The sequence below is a fragment of the Mycteria americana genome, chromosome 3 (assembly GCF_035582795.1).
Source record: "Mycteria americana isolate JAX WOST 10 ecotype Jacksonville Zoo and Gardens chromosome 3, USCA_MyAme_1.0, whole genome shotgun sequence".
NCBI classification, from domain to species: Eukaryota; Metazoa; Chordata; class Aves; order Ciconiiformes; family Ciconiidae; genus Mycteria; species Mycteria americana.
The window spans coordinates 2,304,711-2,324,364 of NC_134367.1; the positions used below are offsets into that span (position 1 = coordinate 2,304,711).

The 19,654-nt window shown below is 43.0% G+C and overlaps 2 protein-coding genes across 3 annotated transcripts in view; one reads left to right on the top strand and one right to left on the bottom strand.

Moving 5' to 3' along the window:
* FBXO16 (F-box protein 16) overlaps positions 1 to 4,226 on the bottom strand; it is a 39,449-nt gene extending 35,223 nt beyond the window's left edge. Inside the window, exon 1 of the mRNA XM_075497653.1 lies at positions 4,172 to 4,226. The gene's annotated coding sequence lies outside the window, so the exon portion shown is untranslated. The remainder of the gene's footprint in view (positions 1 to 4,171) is intronic.
* Positions 4,227 to 4,453: 227 nt separating this feature from the next.
* Positions 4,454 to 19,654, top strand: part of FZD3 (frizzled class receptor 3) — a 59,730-nt gene continuing 44,529 nt past the window's right edge. For both annotated transcript variants that reach the window (XM_075497654.1, XM_075497655.1), the window contains exons 1-2: positions 4,454 to 4,551; positions 9,635 to 10,155. In XM_075497654.1, coding sequence (XP_075353769.1) covers positions 9,967 to 10,155 — 189 coding nt within the window. In that variant the 5' untranslated portion in view covers positions 4,454 to 4,551; positions 9,635 to 9,966. The remainder of the gene's footprint in view (positions 4,552 to 9,634; positions 10,156 to 19,654) is intronic.

Sequence of the window (19,654 nt, forward strand, 5' to 3'; positions counted from 1 at the left end):
GGCAACCCCAAGTCCAACCTCAGCGGCGTGTGTTTACAGGATGAATTCTTTGGTGAAGTCAGGACTGTGCAGTGTCACTTTAGAGCACGTGTTTTACTGGGGTTCCTCAAAGGCACGCTGTACGTGCTGGGACTCAGTGCGCTTACTTATTAGGTGGCCTTGAATTTCATGGGATGCACCAGAGGAGTCAGCAGCATTAGAAAATCTAGAAGTACCTTACCTGGAATATGCAGCTAGCCTAAAAATTGGACTGCAAGTTCTTCATAGGCCTTCTAAGAAGAGACTTGGTTTACCAACTACAGTTTAGCTGCCTGTTCCCCAAAGGAAAACCTGCGCTTCTTGTCTTCACCCTGAACTCCCTATCCCTGGCAGGATTAACAGCTAATCTGGCTTCTTCAAGAGCATAGAGTAACTCTGATCAGAGTTAATCTAGGACATGATACTGAGGTGGCTGCAGCAGCTTGCTCAGTACACTTTAAAAAGCAGCTGGTGTACTGCGCAAACCAGCGATTTTCAAGCTGTTTAGCCAGGGCCCCACTTTTCTTCTGCAATACTCGTTATCTTTGGACTGGTTGCCCAAAATAACATTCCAGAGATTGCTCCAGCTTGTTCTTCACGTATCCCGGGATGAAATTCATCAAGCTCAGCTGATCTGCAAACATTCAACCAGCAAGAGACGTGAGATGAGGTTAATAAGAAATCAAGCTTTAAATATATATATAAGGAAAATATTGGTTCACTACCCAAAGAGGAAAAGCTATCGACACATGATGCTAAAAAAATTATCTATTATCCTTCTTCTAGGAAAAATAAAAAGGCAATGTAGGAGCAGGTGGCAGGCATAGTAACTACCAGTGCAAAACAGATTTGGCGGAAAGAATGAGGAAAGACCAAGTTTTGTGAGTATATACAGTGTTTTCAAGCTGGTTGTGTTTGATTAACTTCACACCGAGTTGGTCAGAGATGTCCAGCTGTTTCAAAGCAGTTATCTTACACAGTTTGCAGAGAGCAGGTGAGCCTGGCAGAGCGCAAATGTTAAAAAAGAGCAAAACTGCCTGGGTTACTACATCCAGAGAGTACCTAGGAATGGTCGACAGTTCAAATGAAAGGATATACTGAGTGGGGAGCCAAGAGATTTTTGCTTTTTGAGATGTACGAAGAAGAAATAAATTAATTTCACAGGGCAGGAAAGACGAACGGCATTGTCTAACAGCAAGACAATTTCAAGACTGATCAAAATCCTGCTGAAGCCAAAGGAAATACTTTCACTGATTTCAGTACCAGTTGGGTCAAGCCCTAGGTTTAAAAAAATGTGATTGCATTTAAGAAAGATTAACAATACATAATGATCATATCATATTAACTAAGGGCATTGGAATAATTTCCTTTAGCTGGGTTAATCTCTGCTTAACCCTCTGGAATGGCATTCCAGAGGTTTGTGCAAACCATACTCAAAACAAGTCCTTCAGAAGCAGACCCACTTTATTAATGTTTTTGACCACATCTCTATAGCAGTAAGCCTTTGTGGTTCAACAGAGCCTGGTGCGCTCAGAGGTTTAAGGATGCATTTTGCAGAGAATAAGCCTAATCCATGTGACGACAATGGCACAGTCAAGGAGTTCAGTTGTGAATAAACAGAATTTAACTGAATCAATCTCAAGCTCAGACGGGAAAGTAATTTTTATGGTACCTTATTATATCAACAATAAACAGTGTGATGATTGATGCTGTGGAAGAAATGCTTTAAACAGTAGTAACAGAAAAGCAATCTAGAATGCAGGCCAAACTACAGGGCATTTAAAATGGAAAAATTCAAGAGGATAGCTCTGGGTGGAAAAGATAATGTGAAACAGATTCTCATATGTAGTGGGACACCTAGAAAGATGCAAGAGGAGAAGGGCAAGAGACTAAGTGCACATTTGCAATGATTTACAACAAGGAGGCCAATATTGTGCTCCTCCTTTCCCTCTAGCTAGCCCTTAACCCACAAGCTGCAAAGCACTGATATCATCCAGCCTTCTACATTTGTCACCTGCACTTTGCACAGTGACGCCCTGTCCTCAGTTAACACGTCCGCTCTGACTGCATGATATTGCCAGTGTTCCCCAGTATCGCCGCAGTCTTCTCATGGCTGTCCCCAGTTCCGCGGAAGGCTCTCTGACCAAGGCACTGATGTTTGCCCAGCTAGCTTCGAGGATCTCTGTGGTACCAATGCTACAACATCAATAAACCCCAGAGCATGGCATCACCACAGTACTGATATACCTGAACACCCGCAGCACCTTGTGGCACTGCTATTTCTGCCTCTCCCCAGCACCATCATCTCTATGCACCCTGCCCTGCACGACACCAACAGCCTTACTCCTGCCAGGGTGTGCTAGAAATATCCCTGTGCACAAGAACCCGAGGTTTGCATACCCCTACGACCCCCTTAATCCAGGCAGTGAATAACTAATTCCGTGTTCCTTCCTGGTCCATGATGCCCACCAAGGCATCAGTACCTCCATCCCAGAGGCGATACTCTCCACTGACCCACAGATGCAAAATCCCTGGTGCTCCTCCATACCATTGCTCCCTACCAATGCCCTTGCTGTGCTGCTTTAACTTCCATACCCATTCTCTTCATAACCATGGCTCAAAGCTGCATCAGAGGAGGTTTAGACGGGACATGAGGAAGCATTTCTTTACCGAGAGGGTGGTCAAACACTGGAACAGGCTTCCTAGAGAGGTGGTTGATGCCCCAAGCCTGTCAGTGTTTAAGAGGCATTTGGACTTAATATGCTTTAACTTTTGGTTAGCCCTGAAGTAGTCAGGCAGTTGGACTAGGTGATCATCGTAGGTCCCTTCCAACTGAAATATCCTACCCTACCCTACCCTACCCTACCCTACCCTACCCTACCCTATATCCCTTTTACCCCACAGCGTCACTCAGCTCCAAAGGACTCCAAAGGACTCCTTTGGTCTCCAATAAACCCAGCAATCTCCCCTCCCTGGCAGTGTCAATACCTGACTGCTCTCCTCTGTGTCCTTGTTACAGACGTTCTCCAGGATCTGCTCAGAGCCCTGATCTGCTCAGAAGCACTGATGCCCACTCCTGCTCTGCATCGGCCTCCTTCTGTCCTGCAGGGCCAATGTCCTCCCAGAAGCTGTCACAGCACTACATAGTCCCAATGACAATTACATCAGGGGAACTGATCAGTATTGATCCCTAATACAATTTCTCCCCTAAATAAGGCAACAGCAAGGTCCTATTTATCCCTAGAGAATAAAGCATTTCCCTTTCTCCCCCAAACCTTGCTGGATTTATATTCTGTTAGAGAGTTGGATAATCCATCATGTTCTTACCTCAAAGTCCACCAGAACTTCCCTAGTCCTGCAGCACTTAGTTACACTGCCCAGCGTCCCCACACCCTGTGATGCCCCCATAGCTTTCCCCACCCTACTTTAAAAGTTTAAAGCACTTTAAAAGCAAACCCTAGCTGCTCAGGACTTGACTTCATAGATACTAGTGCTTTTTCCACACATTTACCAAGTTTATGCTCTTCGCATGATGTCTTTATGCCCTGTCCCTTTGAGCATTAATATTTCTAAGTACTCCTTCCACTCACACACTCAAATCTCTCCCGGGACCCAAAGGCAACAACAATCCCCTCGGGCCCCAGGCCTGACAGTGCTGGCAGATGGGCAGCCCCCAGGCCCTTTGTGCCTCAGTGTCCCCCACCGTAGCGTTTAGACCTTCTCCATTGGGTGCATTGGAGACCCCCTTCCTCACAGCATGGGCCGTGCTTGGTGCACACCGGGGTCCTCCATCTTCCCGTCAGACTGCCTCCCCGCATCCTATTGAACCTGCTGCCCCCTCCACATACCCTATGGAGTTTGTACTCCCCTCTCTTTCCACTGCCCCTCTGTGGGGTGGCATGTGTCCCACTGCATTTGTATCCCCCTCCCCATGCCACGCTGCGTTCGTCCCCTCAGTGTCCCACAGCATTTGTCCCCTCCTGCCCCACTGCAGTTCTACCCCATCCCCACGCACCCCCTGCCCACCCCCGTGTGCCCCATGCTCTCCCAGAGGATCCGCCGACCCCGTGGCCCCTCAGCCCTCCGTCACCCCCGAGCTCGGGGCCCCCGCGGCCCGCAGCGCCGGGCCGGGCCGGGCCGGGCCGCCCCTCACCTGCCTCCTCCCCGCCCGCGGGCGGCGCGGCCTCCTCCTCCCGCAAGGCCGCTTCCCGTCGCTATGGCAACCACTTCCCGCGCCCCCCCCAAGATGGCGCCAGCCAATCAAATCCTGCCAGCGGGGGGCGGGAAGGCAGAACGGCCAGAGGTTCCGATCTACCTAGCAACCTGCTCGGCCCCTTCTGATTGGCTCCTTCGCTTCGGCAGGGAGAGGGGCGGGGCGCGGCAGGGCGTGACGGCGCGAGGGGGCGGGGCGGAGGCGCGGGGCGGGGCGGGTGCTGCGGCGGGGTCGGGCGCGAGGAGGCGCGGCCGTTGCCTCCGCCGCCGCCGCCACCTGAGGGAGGAAGCGGGGCCACAGCGGCGGGACCCCGCGCTGAGGTAACGGCGGGGACCTGGGCCCCGGGCGGCGCGGAGGGCGGCGGGATGTAAAGATGGGCAGGGGATTTCCCTCAGGGATGTCGTTCTTTCACCCCCTGAGCGGCCGCCTCGCTCGCCAGGGGCAGAGACGCCCGCTCCCAGAGACAGCGCTGTGGGGGGCGGCCATGAAGCCTCCTCTGGGCGGGGGAGTGAGCGGAGCGGAAGGTTAAGTCCCCTGCTCCGATGCGGCGGGCGCCCAGAGGACAGGGGATGCTAGTCCGGTCCTCCGCTGAACGACATGGAGGTGCTGGATCCACCCCCTCTCCCTCAGCAGCGCCTCGGGGCCGGGAGATGCTGGTCCCGTGTATTCCCGCTCCCCCTGTCCCTACCAGTGCGCTGGGGAGCCAGCAGAAGGGGATGCTCGTCCCATGCATTTCCCCTCCTTCTCCCTTAGCAGCGCAGCGGGGACCCAAGGGGAGGGGGATGCGAGTCCCAGGTACTCTTTCTTCCCCCTTCCCCTCGCAGTGCCCTGGGAGCCCGGAGGAGAGGGGTGCTAGTCCATGTGCGCTCTCCCTCCTTTTCCCCTTGCAGTGTTGGATCCAAAGGAAAGGGGACGCACTGCCTCTCTTTCCCCCAGCAGTGCACTGGGGACCCGAGGAGGAGGGGATGCCATTCCTTCCCTCCACATACACACACCTTTTCTTCTGCAGTGCGCTGGGGACCCAGGAGGTTGCTAGTCCCACGCTTCCCTCCTTTCTCTTTGCAGTGCGGTAGCAGTGACCCAGGAGGAAAAGGATGCTAGTCCCATGCACACTTCCCTCGCCCTTTTCCCTTTGCAGTGCGGCAGGGACCAAAGGGGATGCTAGCTCTATCCACGCGCTCTCCTTTTCCTTTTGCAATGCAGTGGGGACCCAGGGGGAAGGGGTGCTAGCCTTATGTCCGTATATATCCTTCCTTTGCCTTTGCAATGCAGCAGGAATCCAAGAGGATGCTAGTCCCGTGTGTGCACTTGTTCCTTTTGCCTTTAAAGCACAGTGAAGATTCAAGGGGAAGGGGATGCTAGTTCAGTCTGCACCCTACCTCCTTTTCCAATCTAGGGGATGGTAGCTAGCTCCCTCCGCAGTTCCTTTAGCTTGCCATGCAATATGAACTCAAATGGAGAGAGATGCTAGACCTGTCCCTCCATATACATGGAGAATCTAACCAGAAAGGGTTTCTGCCTTTCCATCGTCCCTGCTGGGAGTTCAGCAAGGACTGTCGTGGTGTCTACTGTGCAGAGGGAGAGGGGAAGAGGAGATACTCTGTGTCTTTCTTCATTCTGCCCTGTAGTACAGTGAGGAGGGGCATGGAAGAGTGGGAAAGCATAGCGTGTGCCCTCTTTCCTCCATGGTCTCCTAATTGAAATAGAGGATGTGGGGGATTATAGTGTGGTTCTCCCTTAATACGTAACAGAAGTGGAACAGGAGAGTACAGCACTGGAGTTTCTTTCCCACTGACTAATTAAAACGGAGTTGGGAGAATAATGTATTCTCCTTTTGTGCCTTCATGTGGGTGGGAATGGGTTGGGGAAACGCTGCCAGTGCTTGTGTGCAATGAATGAGTTCCTTTCCTTTCTCCGTGATCAGAATTGGGTGGGGAATGACTAAGGTGACATTCTCGTCTTGTCTCCTCGCTTGTACAGGAGGAGTCTAATTTGTTTTATCACCTCATTTCTCTGGGACAGATAACCATGAATTAACCCACCTACATACTTTCTTTCTGAAGTCTGATGACTTTTTTCTCATTGCCCCCCTCTTATTGCCCCCTTAGTAACTTTGAAATTTATTTGAAAAAAAAATTTGGGAGTCAACCCTTTCATTTCATGATTTTCACTCTCTATAATAGTCATCTATGTATGTCTTAATTTATCCTTTACAGCAGGAATTGGATGGGCTTCTTATGATTATAAATAATATATAAATCCATAACCACACTAACAAACTATCTGTTTCCTACCCCTTTTGTCCGCAATTTTTTTTTGCAGTGCCTTGGGGTAGATGGGTGGATATCCCCTCCTCCTCTTTTACCCCCAGTGTCATCGAAAGTGTTTTGTTTTGTTTGTATATACATATGAAAATAACCACAAAATTTCATATGTAGAGGCTTAGCAAAGAGCATACAGAACTGGATCTGTGGTAAGAAACTATCTTGATAGTAAAGATTGCTTATTACAGCATTCATCTGTCCACACCAATTAATAGGTCATCTATATGCTCGTTTGCAAAACTTTCGTCTCCTTTCGCAATGATATGGTTGTCTTTTTTTCTTAATTTCACTGAGATTTTTTTTTCCCCCTATGAAAGGGCACTGGATGACTAGGCTGTATAATTTGGCGTTCTTTTCTGGCTCTACTAAATATATTTTTAATTTCCTTTATGATACTATATAGTAATAAGATCTTGAGCATAAAATGGAAAAGGCCTGAAAGGACATGATGAATTTTTTTTCTGCTTTTTGCACAGTTAAAATTTTTTGTGGCTTATTGAGTCTAGGTTTTTGCATGGTTTTTTTCAGTTTGAGGTTGTGGGGAAGTCAGAAGATGGGTGGATTTGTTTGGAGTCTCTACTTTGAATGTCATTAATATGATGCTTTGTATGAAGTGTTCTTGGAGTTTTTCCCAGGACTCTAGATCCTGACCTGGATTTGCCCAATGTTTGTACTTCCACCTTTCACACAATACCTGGTGTGACTACAGTTCATCTTATGTTGCTTCTGAACCGCTCCTATGAAGCATTCCCTACTGATCACTGCTGGAATGGCACTTGAATTACAGGGAGCATGCTAAAAAATCGATTGCTAATCCATGTTACAAGTTGACTTCACTGAAGTTGTTGAATACAGTCTTTTGGACTTGGTGGGCAAAGTGTTTGGGGAAAAAAAATATGCTTGAAGCCAGTGTTTTGGAGATGACGACAATCTGAAAAGGCTGCTTTTCCTGAGTTTGGGGAACTATTATTAAAATGTCAGAATCAAAAGGCTAGATTCAAAGGGGATTAGTACAAAACTAAGTAGGAATTGATTTTGTCTGTCTATAACTTGTAGTCCTGTGGTCAGGATGTGAGAATATGCAGAAACCTTTCAGGTTAAGTAATGCTGGCCTGGAGGATGGGATAGTTCAGGTCTTTTTTTTTTTTTGAGAGGCGCCAAATACTTAAAAAATAAGTCTGAGAAATGGCTTCCTTAGCTCGGAAGAACATAGCTTTTCAAGGCCGTATGAACTTGAAATTGGACTAAAATCAGGTGTGGTTAGATGTAGCATGTCTTAAATATTGTGGCTAATTTTGATCTTTTAAATTCAGTGTGTTGATTGCTCTTCACGGCAATGCTTGCTTCAGAGTATAAGCAAGACACTGTGATTTGAGCTGTGTTGGTTGGTTCTACCACCTAACTTAAGGTGTAGATAGTTCTCTTTTCTGCTTTTTTTTGGTCACGTTTTATTTTTCCTAAGTTTGAAACAGTTTTACTATTTATATTCTTTATGTACTTCAGTGTTGCTTCAAACATGGATTCCCCATCAATAGCTGTGAGAGAGTAAGCAGCCTGTGAAAGCAATGAACTTAACTTAATTTAACACAGTTATGTTTAGCATCTTGGTCTTTTTCCTATTTGCATGTTTGTTTTTACCAGCCTGTCTTCACTGCTACAGCCAAAAGCATTGCCTCACATGATCTTAAAGAGAAGCACAGAATTGTTTAGGTTGGGAGGAATCTCTCAAGATTATCTAGTCCAACCTGTAAAGTATATGAGGGTTTAAAGAGGTATATGGTATTTAATTTTTCTGACCATAAGATGGGCCTATGTAAACAAAAGTGTGCATACGTAACTTTTTTGATCGGCTGATACCAGCAGAAGTCTGGTAATTAACTCTTTCGTATCTCTCACTAAGTTTGCATTAGGGAGAAAGGAAAAACCTTTTCCCTCTCTGACGCGTAGACTTTATTTCCCTTCCTGAATATCTAAAGAAAACATTCTCTCAAGATTGGAAGTCTGTTTAAATTTGTGATTGCCTGCTCTTGGGAATACTGATGGAGTACTTGGGGTTTTCTGGTTCAAACAGACTTTTTTTAACCATAATTTTTTTAAAAGGAGTTGGTTAGAGACTGCATTTTGCGAATTTCATTGCTATAAGACAAAATTGTTATGAGAAAAGGGCCTGTTTGTACTTTTACAGCTCTGTCAACTTTTTCCATGCTCTAGCCTCCAGTTTCATAGTTTGTTTCTCCAGTCGATGAGCACCATACGTGGAGTCCCTGTTCTGCATGTTCCACTCCAGCCCCTTAGTGCTGAGAAAATGCAGATCCAGCCCTGGGGAATGACTGCTGTTTAAATTGGCTCTATAGGTAGAGTGGAACTGGCAGAACAACCATACATAGCTACCTTTGCCATTTCCATCTTTGAGAGTGTGTGGAGAAAGGGGTGGTCAAAGAACGCTGTCTTCTGGCTTATCCTTAGCTGTTATGATGGTTTCCAGAGAGCAAGGTATGAGATGTGTGCAAGTAAAATGGGTTAGAGACAACAAAAAAAATGTTTACAACTGGACTAAAATTACATATTTGAACACAGGTAGCCAAACCATGACTGTAGCTTGTTGGGCAGAACAGTCGTCATAGGTATTGCAAGTTGGGGCTTGTGTATTGGTGGTGGTGACTGTTTTGTTTTTGTTTTATAATTATTCAGCAGAAGTTACGAGGCCATGCAACTAAAGAGATGCTATCGCTGCGAATGTACCAGTGGAGATGCTGAGTCATGAATAGCTTGGTTTCAGTGTGGTCAACAATTGTAATGCTCACATGGTTAAATTTAAAGTGTGGGGTTTTCTAAAAATATTGTCTTCACAGTAAATACATTCCTCATTTTCACCATCCTTTTGGGGTAGAGTTTTACAGCATAGCAGCTTTTTTTCCATCAGAAATAGTCTGAAACCAGGATTAAAACTTGGCAAGGAAACCTCTAGTCTTGCACGTGAGAACTTCAAGCAATGTCTGCCAGGCTATTTAGAGCAAGAATATTTTAATCAATTACAAGGCTTTTTACTGTATTCTTTTTGTTGTGTTTTTTATTCTAGGTTACCTAACAAAAGAAGAAGGTAACTTGACTGCTGTTCTGTCATGATGGGGTCAATTGTGTGGGAATGTGGTTAACCATTTTAATACCTTAACCTAATACATGCTATATAATACTGAGAAAAGAAAAGGCAAGATTTCTCACGTGTCTGTCTCAAACGCATCATCTTCTGGACTGAGCTAAGAATGTTGTATACAAAGGGTATTCTGGTTTTGAAGAACCTGAAACAAGGACTGAAAATATTGCCACTGAAGTGAAATCTGAGGGTACATGAGGAGTTGAAAGAGCTTTCTGACTGGGCTCAGTAACTGGCCCCATTCCCAGCGTGGAAGGATGGCTACTAGCTGGATGTTCTGTTACCTTTGGCTTTTGGATGTTTTGGTGGGGCATACAAGAGGGCACAGTTTATTTTCTTGTGAGCCCATCATCTTGCGGATGTGCCAGGATCTGCCTTACAATACCACCTTTATGCCTAATCTTCTGAATCATTATGACCAGCAAACAGCAGCATTAGCGATGGAGGTAAGACAATTTTTTTTTCAGCAATATGTATGTTTTTGGCCTTTAGTTGACAAATAATTGGTAACAGAATCCAGGAAGATATTTATATTAGAAATAAAAATGAAAAAATCAAGATAATTAGTAATTTAAATATAACAACAAATACCACTTGCATAAGATGTATTGTAATATATACTAAGATATTCTATGACTACAAAATATGCCTAATTTAGTATAACTGAGTGTGAAATACTCTGGATGTGTTTGTATGTTAGTCTGTTACTTGAAATATTTAGACAGATCAAGAATGCATATTTTGAATGGTCTGTCACTTAACTAAATGCCAGAAAAACAGCATACTGAACAATGAATAGAAGATTTTTAGTTCTGCAGACTATGTTCTTTGGTGGCTTTGTAATATTTGGCCTCTTCTTACTCACCTAAAATTTGGTGTGAAGAAAATGAGAAGAATAAGACACGCTGTGAAAATAATGGAACTTGCTCATTTATTAGTACTGCTTTCCTCAGCTGCAAGAAAGTCCTGTCTTGCAGACAATTTAGTTAACCTCTTTCTGTTCTATATCCAACAAAGACTTGCACTTTCTGTGTTATAATGGTACTGTTGCCATTATCCCCAAAACCTTCCTTGGACTTTACATATAATAATTTTCTCCCTTTAAAAAAACCCAACGCATTTCCACTGATATTTGTCTAAGCTTTCTTTGGAGAACTTTCCTGATGGGGCTTCAACCACACACTTGGTCTCTTTTTATCTGTACAAGACTTTTAAGTTCACTTTAGTCTGTTCTCTATCCTGCCACCCTGCTTAAGGAGTTTCCTTACTTGGTATTCTGTGATATGACTAAAATTGATAGAAATTCAGAATATTAGGCAAGTCTCACTGTAAGCCTATTGAAATTTTCATGAGAGATTTGTGCAGATTAGGTTTATTTGTATTTTTGAAGTGCTTGGGAATCCTTGCTGGTAGGTATGCTGTGCTGGATACTGAGAACAGAAAGAATAATCATATGTTTTCACCTCTGAATGCTATTCCTGACAATATAGAAACTAAATTTAATTTTTCTTGTTAAATAATATAAAGCCAAGGCTTTATATAGTCTTTCTATGGAAGAGTTGTGAACCAGACTTGACAAGTGTTTTACTGTAAGAAGAAAATAGAGATTCTTACCCTTAAATTTGCTTTGTTTGGAAGAGCTATGGACTTGCATTTCAATGGCTCATTTGGATGTGGCTAGGGATTCCAATTATACTAAACACATAGCAACAGGAATGAATTTTGTTCTAGAATTGGTTCTGGCAAGTTCTGAGGACCTCTGAAGATCTAACTGTAAGGAGGAAAAATGAAGCCAAAGCAAGTTTAATAGGATAACAGGGTGAACAGCTAGGAGTGTACAAGCTGTTTATTTAATCTTTGAAAGGCGGAACTTAGGATATCAAAGGAATCGATGAAACCAACTGGATTGAAGACTTCAGGGACTTGGCTTGTGGAGGCATGGAGATAGTGGGTTTTGGGTTTGTTGGGTGGTTGGAGAAGTAAATAGTCACCTCTTGGAGTGGAAGTTGATTGTCAGTGGAAGGCTTTCAGGATCTGTGCAGTTCAGTATTTTCTTAAATGATCTAGAAGAGAAGAATAGCAGTAAGATGAGAAAGCCTATTGATACTGTTGTGACTTAAAACTAAGGTCAAATCAGAATGAAGAATTGTAAAGATCTTGAGATTACGTTGGAGATATATTAAGCCATAAAATTGTTGAGGAAATTCAAAGTGAGAAGTATGTATGTGTTGGGGGGGAATAATATTATTCACATCAGTGGTGGTGGTCAGCTTATTTCATTGGACTTATGATGGTTTGTTGTATTGAAATATGAGTAGAAAACTTGACTGAGCAGTAAGAAAGCCAAAAGGCAAATCAGATGTGGAATAATTATGAAAGGAATAAAGAAGAAAATAGAGATTCTTACCCTTAAATTTGCTTTGTTTGAAAGAACTATGGACTTGCATTTCAAGGGCTCATTGAAATGAAGTGGCGTTATATAATCCTTTGGCTCACGAATAGCTGGAGTGTTGTGTGAAGTTCTGAGCTATCTCAAAAAATGTGTTTGAACTGAAAGAGGTCCAGAGAAGAACAGGAAGTATGACCACAGGCTTATGGAACATATCCCATATGAAGGGTGTTAGACTATGGCAGGGTGCTTTAGCCTACTTTTAAAATAAAAAAAAAAAAACCAACCAAAAACAACAACTACCATCATAAGTAGCATGCAAAGGGTTATAAGCATTGACTGTACACTGTCTCTTCCAGCACAGGAACTAGGTTCCATTGGATGAAGTTGCTAGAAGCCAAGTCGGAACAAAGAGGAAGAAGTAGTTCTTCAAATAGCTGGCAGTAGAGCTGTGCAACTCTTAGACAGTACTGTGACTGCAAAAAGTTTGAGGAGGCTGGACCAGAACTTGGAAGATAATGCCAGTGAGGGTGACTAGGTAGAGAAAAAACCACTTCAGGCTCTTCCCCTTGGCAGAAAATTGTCACAGGCTGGGAGAGCATTTAGGGAATGTAAGAAATGTCCTGCTAATGGTCCATTTTGCCAAGCGTTCTGTCTGCTAATGACAAGAGGAGGGGTGTAGTAGTTCTACAGCCCACAGACAAGAGGCCTGCATCCCTTCCCCTACTATTTAGTCTTGTCTAGTCCCCCTCTTGTCTGTGGGCTGTTTCTCTGGTGCTTCCCCAGTATCCTCAGCCCCTGAATTATGGATGTTAGAGGGTATCTCCCTGCCTGTTACCTTTAGTATCATTTAATGGATCTATTATCAATGAATTCCTCTAAATTATTTTATGAATACAATACTGTCAACCAGTTCATTAGCCACCATGTGAAGAAGTACTTATTCTCTAACCTGTTTTAAACCTGTTTCCTGCTAGTTTCATTTAATACCCTTTTGTTCCAGTATTGTGCAATATTGTGCTGCAGTTAAATCCTCTGTTACACTTGTGATTTTGGAAACCTCGGTTTTATCCCCCAGGCTTTTCCTCTCCAAATTGAAGTGTTCCAGCTGTTTGGGCTTTCTTCTTGCAATTCAGCTGCTTCATTCCTGTAATGATTTTAGTTATCTTTCTCTGTCCCTTTTTCTAGCCTTGTCCTTGCTGAGGTGTGGAGATGAGAATGGCACACCACTCCGGATGTGGGCGCATTAGGGATTTATTTATATATAAAATCACACTTTTTGCTGCTAATGGCTTCCTAGTAATGGCCAACATTATGTTCATTTTTCTGACTTTTGTTACACATTAAACCAATGATTTCAGAGAACTGTCAAAAATATCACTTTCACTAACAGTCTGTTTATGGCCACTGTTGGAAGTGGAGCAGTAATTATATGGACCCTCAGCCTAAGCCAGAAAAACTAGTGTAATTGTTCTTATCTTCATAAAATAGCTTTCTGCTACAGAGAGAGAAACAATCGAGAAGCGAATGTTACTTCTCTGCACTCTGTGGTATAAAGCTCAACTTAATAGCATAAATTAGCTTGCATGAAACACGGTGTCGCTGCAATTCATATACTAGCTCGATGCCAAAGCCATTCTTAAACTTAGCATGGGTGCATTGGTGTTGTGGCTGTATATAGTACTCCCTCCTGCCAATACAATTAGCATATAGTCCAGTGGTTTCAGTCTGGGCATGGGCTATGGGCTACTTCTGAATGCTTCATGAAAAATGGGGAAGGCTGTGCAAGGAAACAAGGCTATTATCAAGCTTAAATTCACTATGCAGGGGCCTGCGCCTCCGTTGCAGAGGCTTTTAGGGGTTTGAACAGGAAAAAAAGAACGAAAAGCCGCAGGTTTTCATAAGTATATTTCCACTCCTTGTATTAGCCTAGATTGCCCCTTAAATCGGTACTTAGCAGGAAGGAAGTTTTTATTATTTGGCTTTTAAGATATTATTTAATGTTGCAGTCAAATGGATGGAGCACTCAAATTTTGAACTGAATGAAGTCGGTTAAAACTTGCATTGTGACTTTTTCTGGTAAACATCTCTCATCTCCAGGCCCTCCCTAATTGCTGTGAACATAAAATAGCATAGCAGCAGAATCAGTGTGATTTGTCTTGTCTATTGGGGGGGGAAGGCCTTGTAATTCTCATAGTTTTTCAGTACCACTTTGTCACAACAGTTCCTCATAAAACCCATAAGAAAAATTCAGCTTGCTTGTACTGAAAGAGTACAATACAAGAAAGAGTAAATGTGAAGCAAAAAAAGAGAACTACTGCAGCTGTTGTCTTACCATCAATAAATTCAGCGTACTTCTCTTCCCATACCATTGATTGCTTCATTGAAGGAACTGTTTAAAAACTTATTTATTGTTATTTCTTGAAAACTCAAAAAATCAGTAAGTTGCCTTTTTGAGACTTTCCGCTAATATGATTCCTTCGTAATTATAATAAAGGCTAATAAGCCATGTCATCAGTGTTGTCTTGTTATGTTGCAGCAATATTGGTATTATCCAACTTGATTAAACAAAGAAAAATTACATCAGGAGTCCCTTTTCATGTATACTGGCCCATACTGTAATCAGTTCCTATGCCTTTATTTACTCCTAGGAAAGATTAACACCTTAAGCTTTCTGCTATGCTACATCAGCAAGGCCTGCTTTAATCTGGGCCGATCGAAGGGAGGGCTTTCTGCACTCAAGGGCCTGGAGCATTATTTTATCCCCAAGTCTCTCTAAAGGGGCTTACTCCATTTGATAGAGGACAAACACCAGTTGCACTAGTCCAACCTCTGTTAACATCTGCTTGGCTCTAGCAGAGACTTAAAAGGAGAGGCATTTTACATCTGCTTCTTTCTCAAAGGGGTAATACCGGTTAATGTAGACTAAAGCACTAGTCACTATAGAGTATGGAGATAGGAGATGAGAGGTGTAAAGGACGCGTGTTTTTGGAGCCTGCTCCGCAGGCCCTGCGGCCAGGCTGCGCTGTCCAGGCGGACGGGGCTGGGAGCTGTCCTCCCTGCAGTCCTGCACTGTGGCAGCCGCTGCGCACATCGGGGGCCTCGCCTTTCCTGGCTTGGTGGGGTCATTCTTTCATCTGTTCCGTGCTGTCGTGTAAAACGTATTGTAAGGTATTTTTACAATTTTCTATAATCTGCTAACAGGTTGTTTTATCGCATAGTCTGTCTCAGCTATGCTGTTAAAACTTCCCTCTCAATATGTTCACGATGATAGAGTGACATTGAGATGATGTTGCACTGCGCTGCTGCCACAATTCTGCTGCGTTACCTAGATCGTGTGCTGAATGAGGCAGTGACAACGGAGAAGTTAAATTACCCCTGTCCCCCTGAGGGATCTGACCTTGCTTACCCATCTCTTGGATTATTATTGCTATAAGGAATTATCTTGTGTCCCTATTTCACTTAATATTCCTTTGGCCCTGAAGGATTTGCTTATGCATAAGACTAGCAAGCAGTGTTTTTTATCTGCCTTAATGCAATTTTTGTAGACAAACGTTTTTATCAGAGAACATGTAACTTGGTAGCCTGTTGGAGCCTGGGAGCATGCTATTAAAGCTTTTGTCACTGATGAAGAGAAGTGGTTTAATATGATGATTGCCAGCCTCGTTGCAGTTAAATATACTGCCAGCACTTCCTTCTCCTTACCCTGGTTTTATGGGGCCTCACAAATGATACTAGGGGTCAAAGAGGCTTTAAAGGACAGGAACCAGACATAGTTGAGGGCTAAATGGGTCCCTCTGGGTGAACGCAGAAGCGTTGTCTTTTGGGATTATACCAGAGGTCAAATGCTCCAGAAATGAGATGACACAGTCACCATATGGGCAGAGGAGATAACATGCTCTTCCTTTGCACTCTCACAACTTGCATTCCCATTTTGCATATCTAAAAAGAGCAGCAGTAGGGACTTCGGGATGCACCGTAGCTAGGTTGGCTAGTGCGTAGGTGGGAGATGCAAAGGGAGAAATAGAGAAATAATGTTATCCCACAGTTGATTTGGTTTTTGCAGTGTGAGGGAGGTAGCTGGAAGGGGAGAGGAGTAATGTTGACTCCTATGCTCCTACTCCATCACCACGGCAGAGTTCACCAGCTGGGAATCATTGGATTAATGTAAACTAACTATCCAGTCATGGAGTTTTGAATATTTAGAAGCAGAGCTAGTGAATAGTTAATGGACTTTGTCACAGAATATGCAACTACAGATGTGAAGACACCTGATTTTTCATACCCTATTTCAAATTTAATGGCTTCTTCCTTGTACTAATTCTTGCAGAAGATAATGCCATTGACCTGCCGCAGAGTGTGTGCTGCAAGATTTGCATACCCTTGCTAACTATATTTCTGTGTGTATAGCACCGTTTCTTTTTTGTGGCAATATTTTTTTTCTTTTTCTCCTCCCAGCACTGATCTTTGGAGTCTAGTTCATTTGTCTTTTTTAAGTGGAAAAGAACTGGAGTATGCTTAAAAATGACATCAACAGAAGAGAGAGCTATATTTACTCCCATCCTGGTCTTAGCATGTGGGATAGGAGTTAGCTATTTTTCCAGTATAGCTAGGTCAAGTATTAAGTGGCTTATTTTAATGGTGTTTCTCAAATAGCTTTTCTATCAGGCATATATTACTACTGATTTCAGATAATCAGGGTTTGGACTTAACATGGAATATTGTCTCTTAATTCTTGATTTGCATAAGGGTCAGGGAGAAGTGTGCAAAATTCACTGATCTTGGTTTATGTGATTGTGATTCCTACATTCCCTGGAGCTGGGAGGTAGTGCTGCCCCATTCCTCCACCTGTTTCTGAGTGATTTTTGGGGATACAAGTGAGAGGCATCTTTCTTTCTTTCCCACTGATCAGCAAGGATGGGGAGAATGTAGAGTGGAAGATCCTTAACTTCTTCCCTCCTTAATTCCATCTTTATTCCTTTCCCTCCCCCATATTCTTTTACCTTGCCCGTGCGCTATACCCTCCTAAATCTCGGCACGTTTCCTTGGCTTTCTGTATTCTTCAGTTCTGCATCCAAAACTCGTAGAAGAATATAAAGCTAATGGAAAAGTAGGTTTTAATCAGCTGGTGTTTTGTAAGCACCCTAATCTTTGACACTAATTTGCAGTAAGGATTAATTTTCTCTTTAGTTTGTAGGATTATGAAGCCTACAGAACAATGGAACTGTACATGATCAAGAATGCAAGCTGTGCACCAGCTGATTAAAGCCTACTCTTTCATTAACTTTATATTCTCTTATTCCGACTCTGAATTTTTACCTTAGAAATAGCCACGTAAAGATATAGATTGTTTTATTGTTAAACCAGAAAGTCGCAAAGCTAGAATTGTAGAGATGATTCTGCAGGGTACAGGCAGAGCAAAGGAGTTTCTAGTAATGTACTGCTTAGAAATTCTTGCTTTAGGAATACCTGAGGCTTGTCCGTTTGAAACGCATCAGCTTGCGGTTTCAATCTTGACCTGTAAAGGCCATGAGTGTTGTGCCAAGGTGACATCCCAAGCCGGTAAGAACAATTTGGGAAGAACTACCGCTGTTACATGCCCAGGTAGATCCATACAAAATTAGTACGATCTGACAATTTTGTAAGATGAGGCTTCTGAGGAAGCTGTTTCTTGAACATAGCCTTAGGTGGTCTCGTATTAGGACCATCAATCCCATCCTTTGCACGTTAAGGTCCAGTGAACTCCAAGATGATCTGAATGAACAATATTCAATGAATACTGAAGCATTTAGACTCTTTGGACAGGAAGACCAGCAAGGTGAAATAGTCATTTGCGTTCAGATAAAGCATAGAGCTATGTGTATGTACCTACTTTGAAGTTGGTAGAGGCTTAAATGAGGAAGAAAGGGAAAGAGCGTTATCATCGCACTTCAAGAACCCGGATAGAGGTATTCTAGTGCTACGCTGTACAGAGCAGCATGAAAGAATAGAGTACGAAAGAGATGCTTCTTTTTAAAACGAATACAAAGAATGCAAGGGTTAAAACTTCTGCATGTAGATCATCAGTGCTCAAATAGCAGAGCTAGATAGCAGGTGTTAGAAACCCTTACTTTCTTTTGCCTGGCTAACAGATGTTCTTCAGAGAATAATTTCAGAAATACTGTTTTCTAGTCGTTTATGTTTGTTAATGAGAACAAGATGCCACGTGAATATTTTCAAAACGCAGACTAGTAGTGAGAGAGAAAATGAAGAGAAGTAGCATTTGGAGGGTTTTTTTGTTAAATCGATAAACTACTGCTTGCACATTGAAGATGAACTCTGTCACCATGTTCATATTTTCTTGAATAAAAGATTAATTCTGAATGACGATTCAAGTGGAAATATGGAAACGAAGTTTAGCCTTAGTAGTTTAGTGCAAGCATATGAAAAAAACATTAGTTTTATGTAATGATTCAGTTTAAAGTGAATGATCTACATCTTAATCAACATCTATTCACAGTGGGCTTATTTTCAGGGTCATGAAGGCAGATGGCTCTGCATTGTGGCTAATTCTGTAGCATCTGGTGGAGGCTTAAAGAGGAATTATTAGGAAAGGTGGAACACACATGAATTTATTTTGAATAGTTAAATGGCAATGTACTGTATAGTCAGTTGTAGCTTTATATCTGCAAGCATAAACTCAGAAGCAAAAGAATGCTGTGCCAGAGCATTAAGGGAATATTGGTCTCTCCCTTGGTCATTTACTATTCCTATTACCTACCACAGGAGTACAGACATTCGTTCCTATCTTTGTGTGTTTTTTCTCTACCTTAATCAAAATCAGCCAGTTGATTCTCTTAGATGCAGCTGCTGTGGGACAAAAACCATGTTTATATATTGTATATTGTATGCTGTAGTAGTACAGGTTAGCATTTGTTGATGTGACTAGACTTAGCCTTATATCTAGTAGTATGTGTGACTTAGAGGATATAGTTCTGCTATATTAGTACTGAAATAGCTACCTTGTATTCTGCGCGTACACACATTAAATTCTGTCCCTCATAAGGCAGAGATCCAGTGTGTCCGCTATAGAATCAAGTCACCACTTCTGTTTAGTCTAAGTTACTAGCAAGACCTTTCTCTTCCCCCTTTACGCTCTTCTGATACGAAGATTATTTAGATATCTCAGTTATAACTTGTGAGCTGACATAATAGGTTGGAAGCTCTTTAGTTTTGACTTGCCATTTTTCAGAACATGTTTTTTGCGCAAAAAGTTGGCAGTGATGTAAATAACGGTGGACTACAAAAGTTGTGTGGCTTGGCTAGGATGTACTTTTAATTTTGCTGGTCACTTGGAAGTGGTGTTTTTCCCTTGCTTTCTCTAGTGTTTTTTTATTTTGCTGGTCACTTGGAAGTGGTGATTTTCCTTGCTTTCTCTAGTGTGTGATGATGGTTCCAATTATAGCGTAGTCGGATTCAAAAAGAAAGCCACAACAGACTGACAAGATGAGAGAATAAGTATGAAATAACAGTTTAAGCCCCAAGGAGCAGTTGTCATAAATGTTACCATTTGTCTT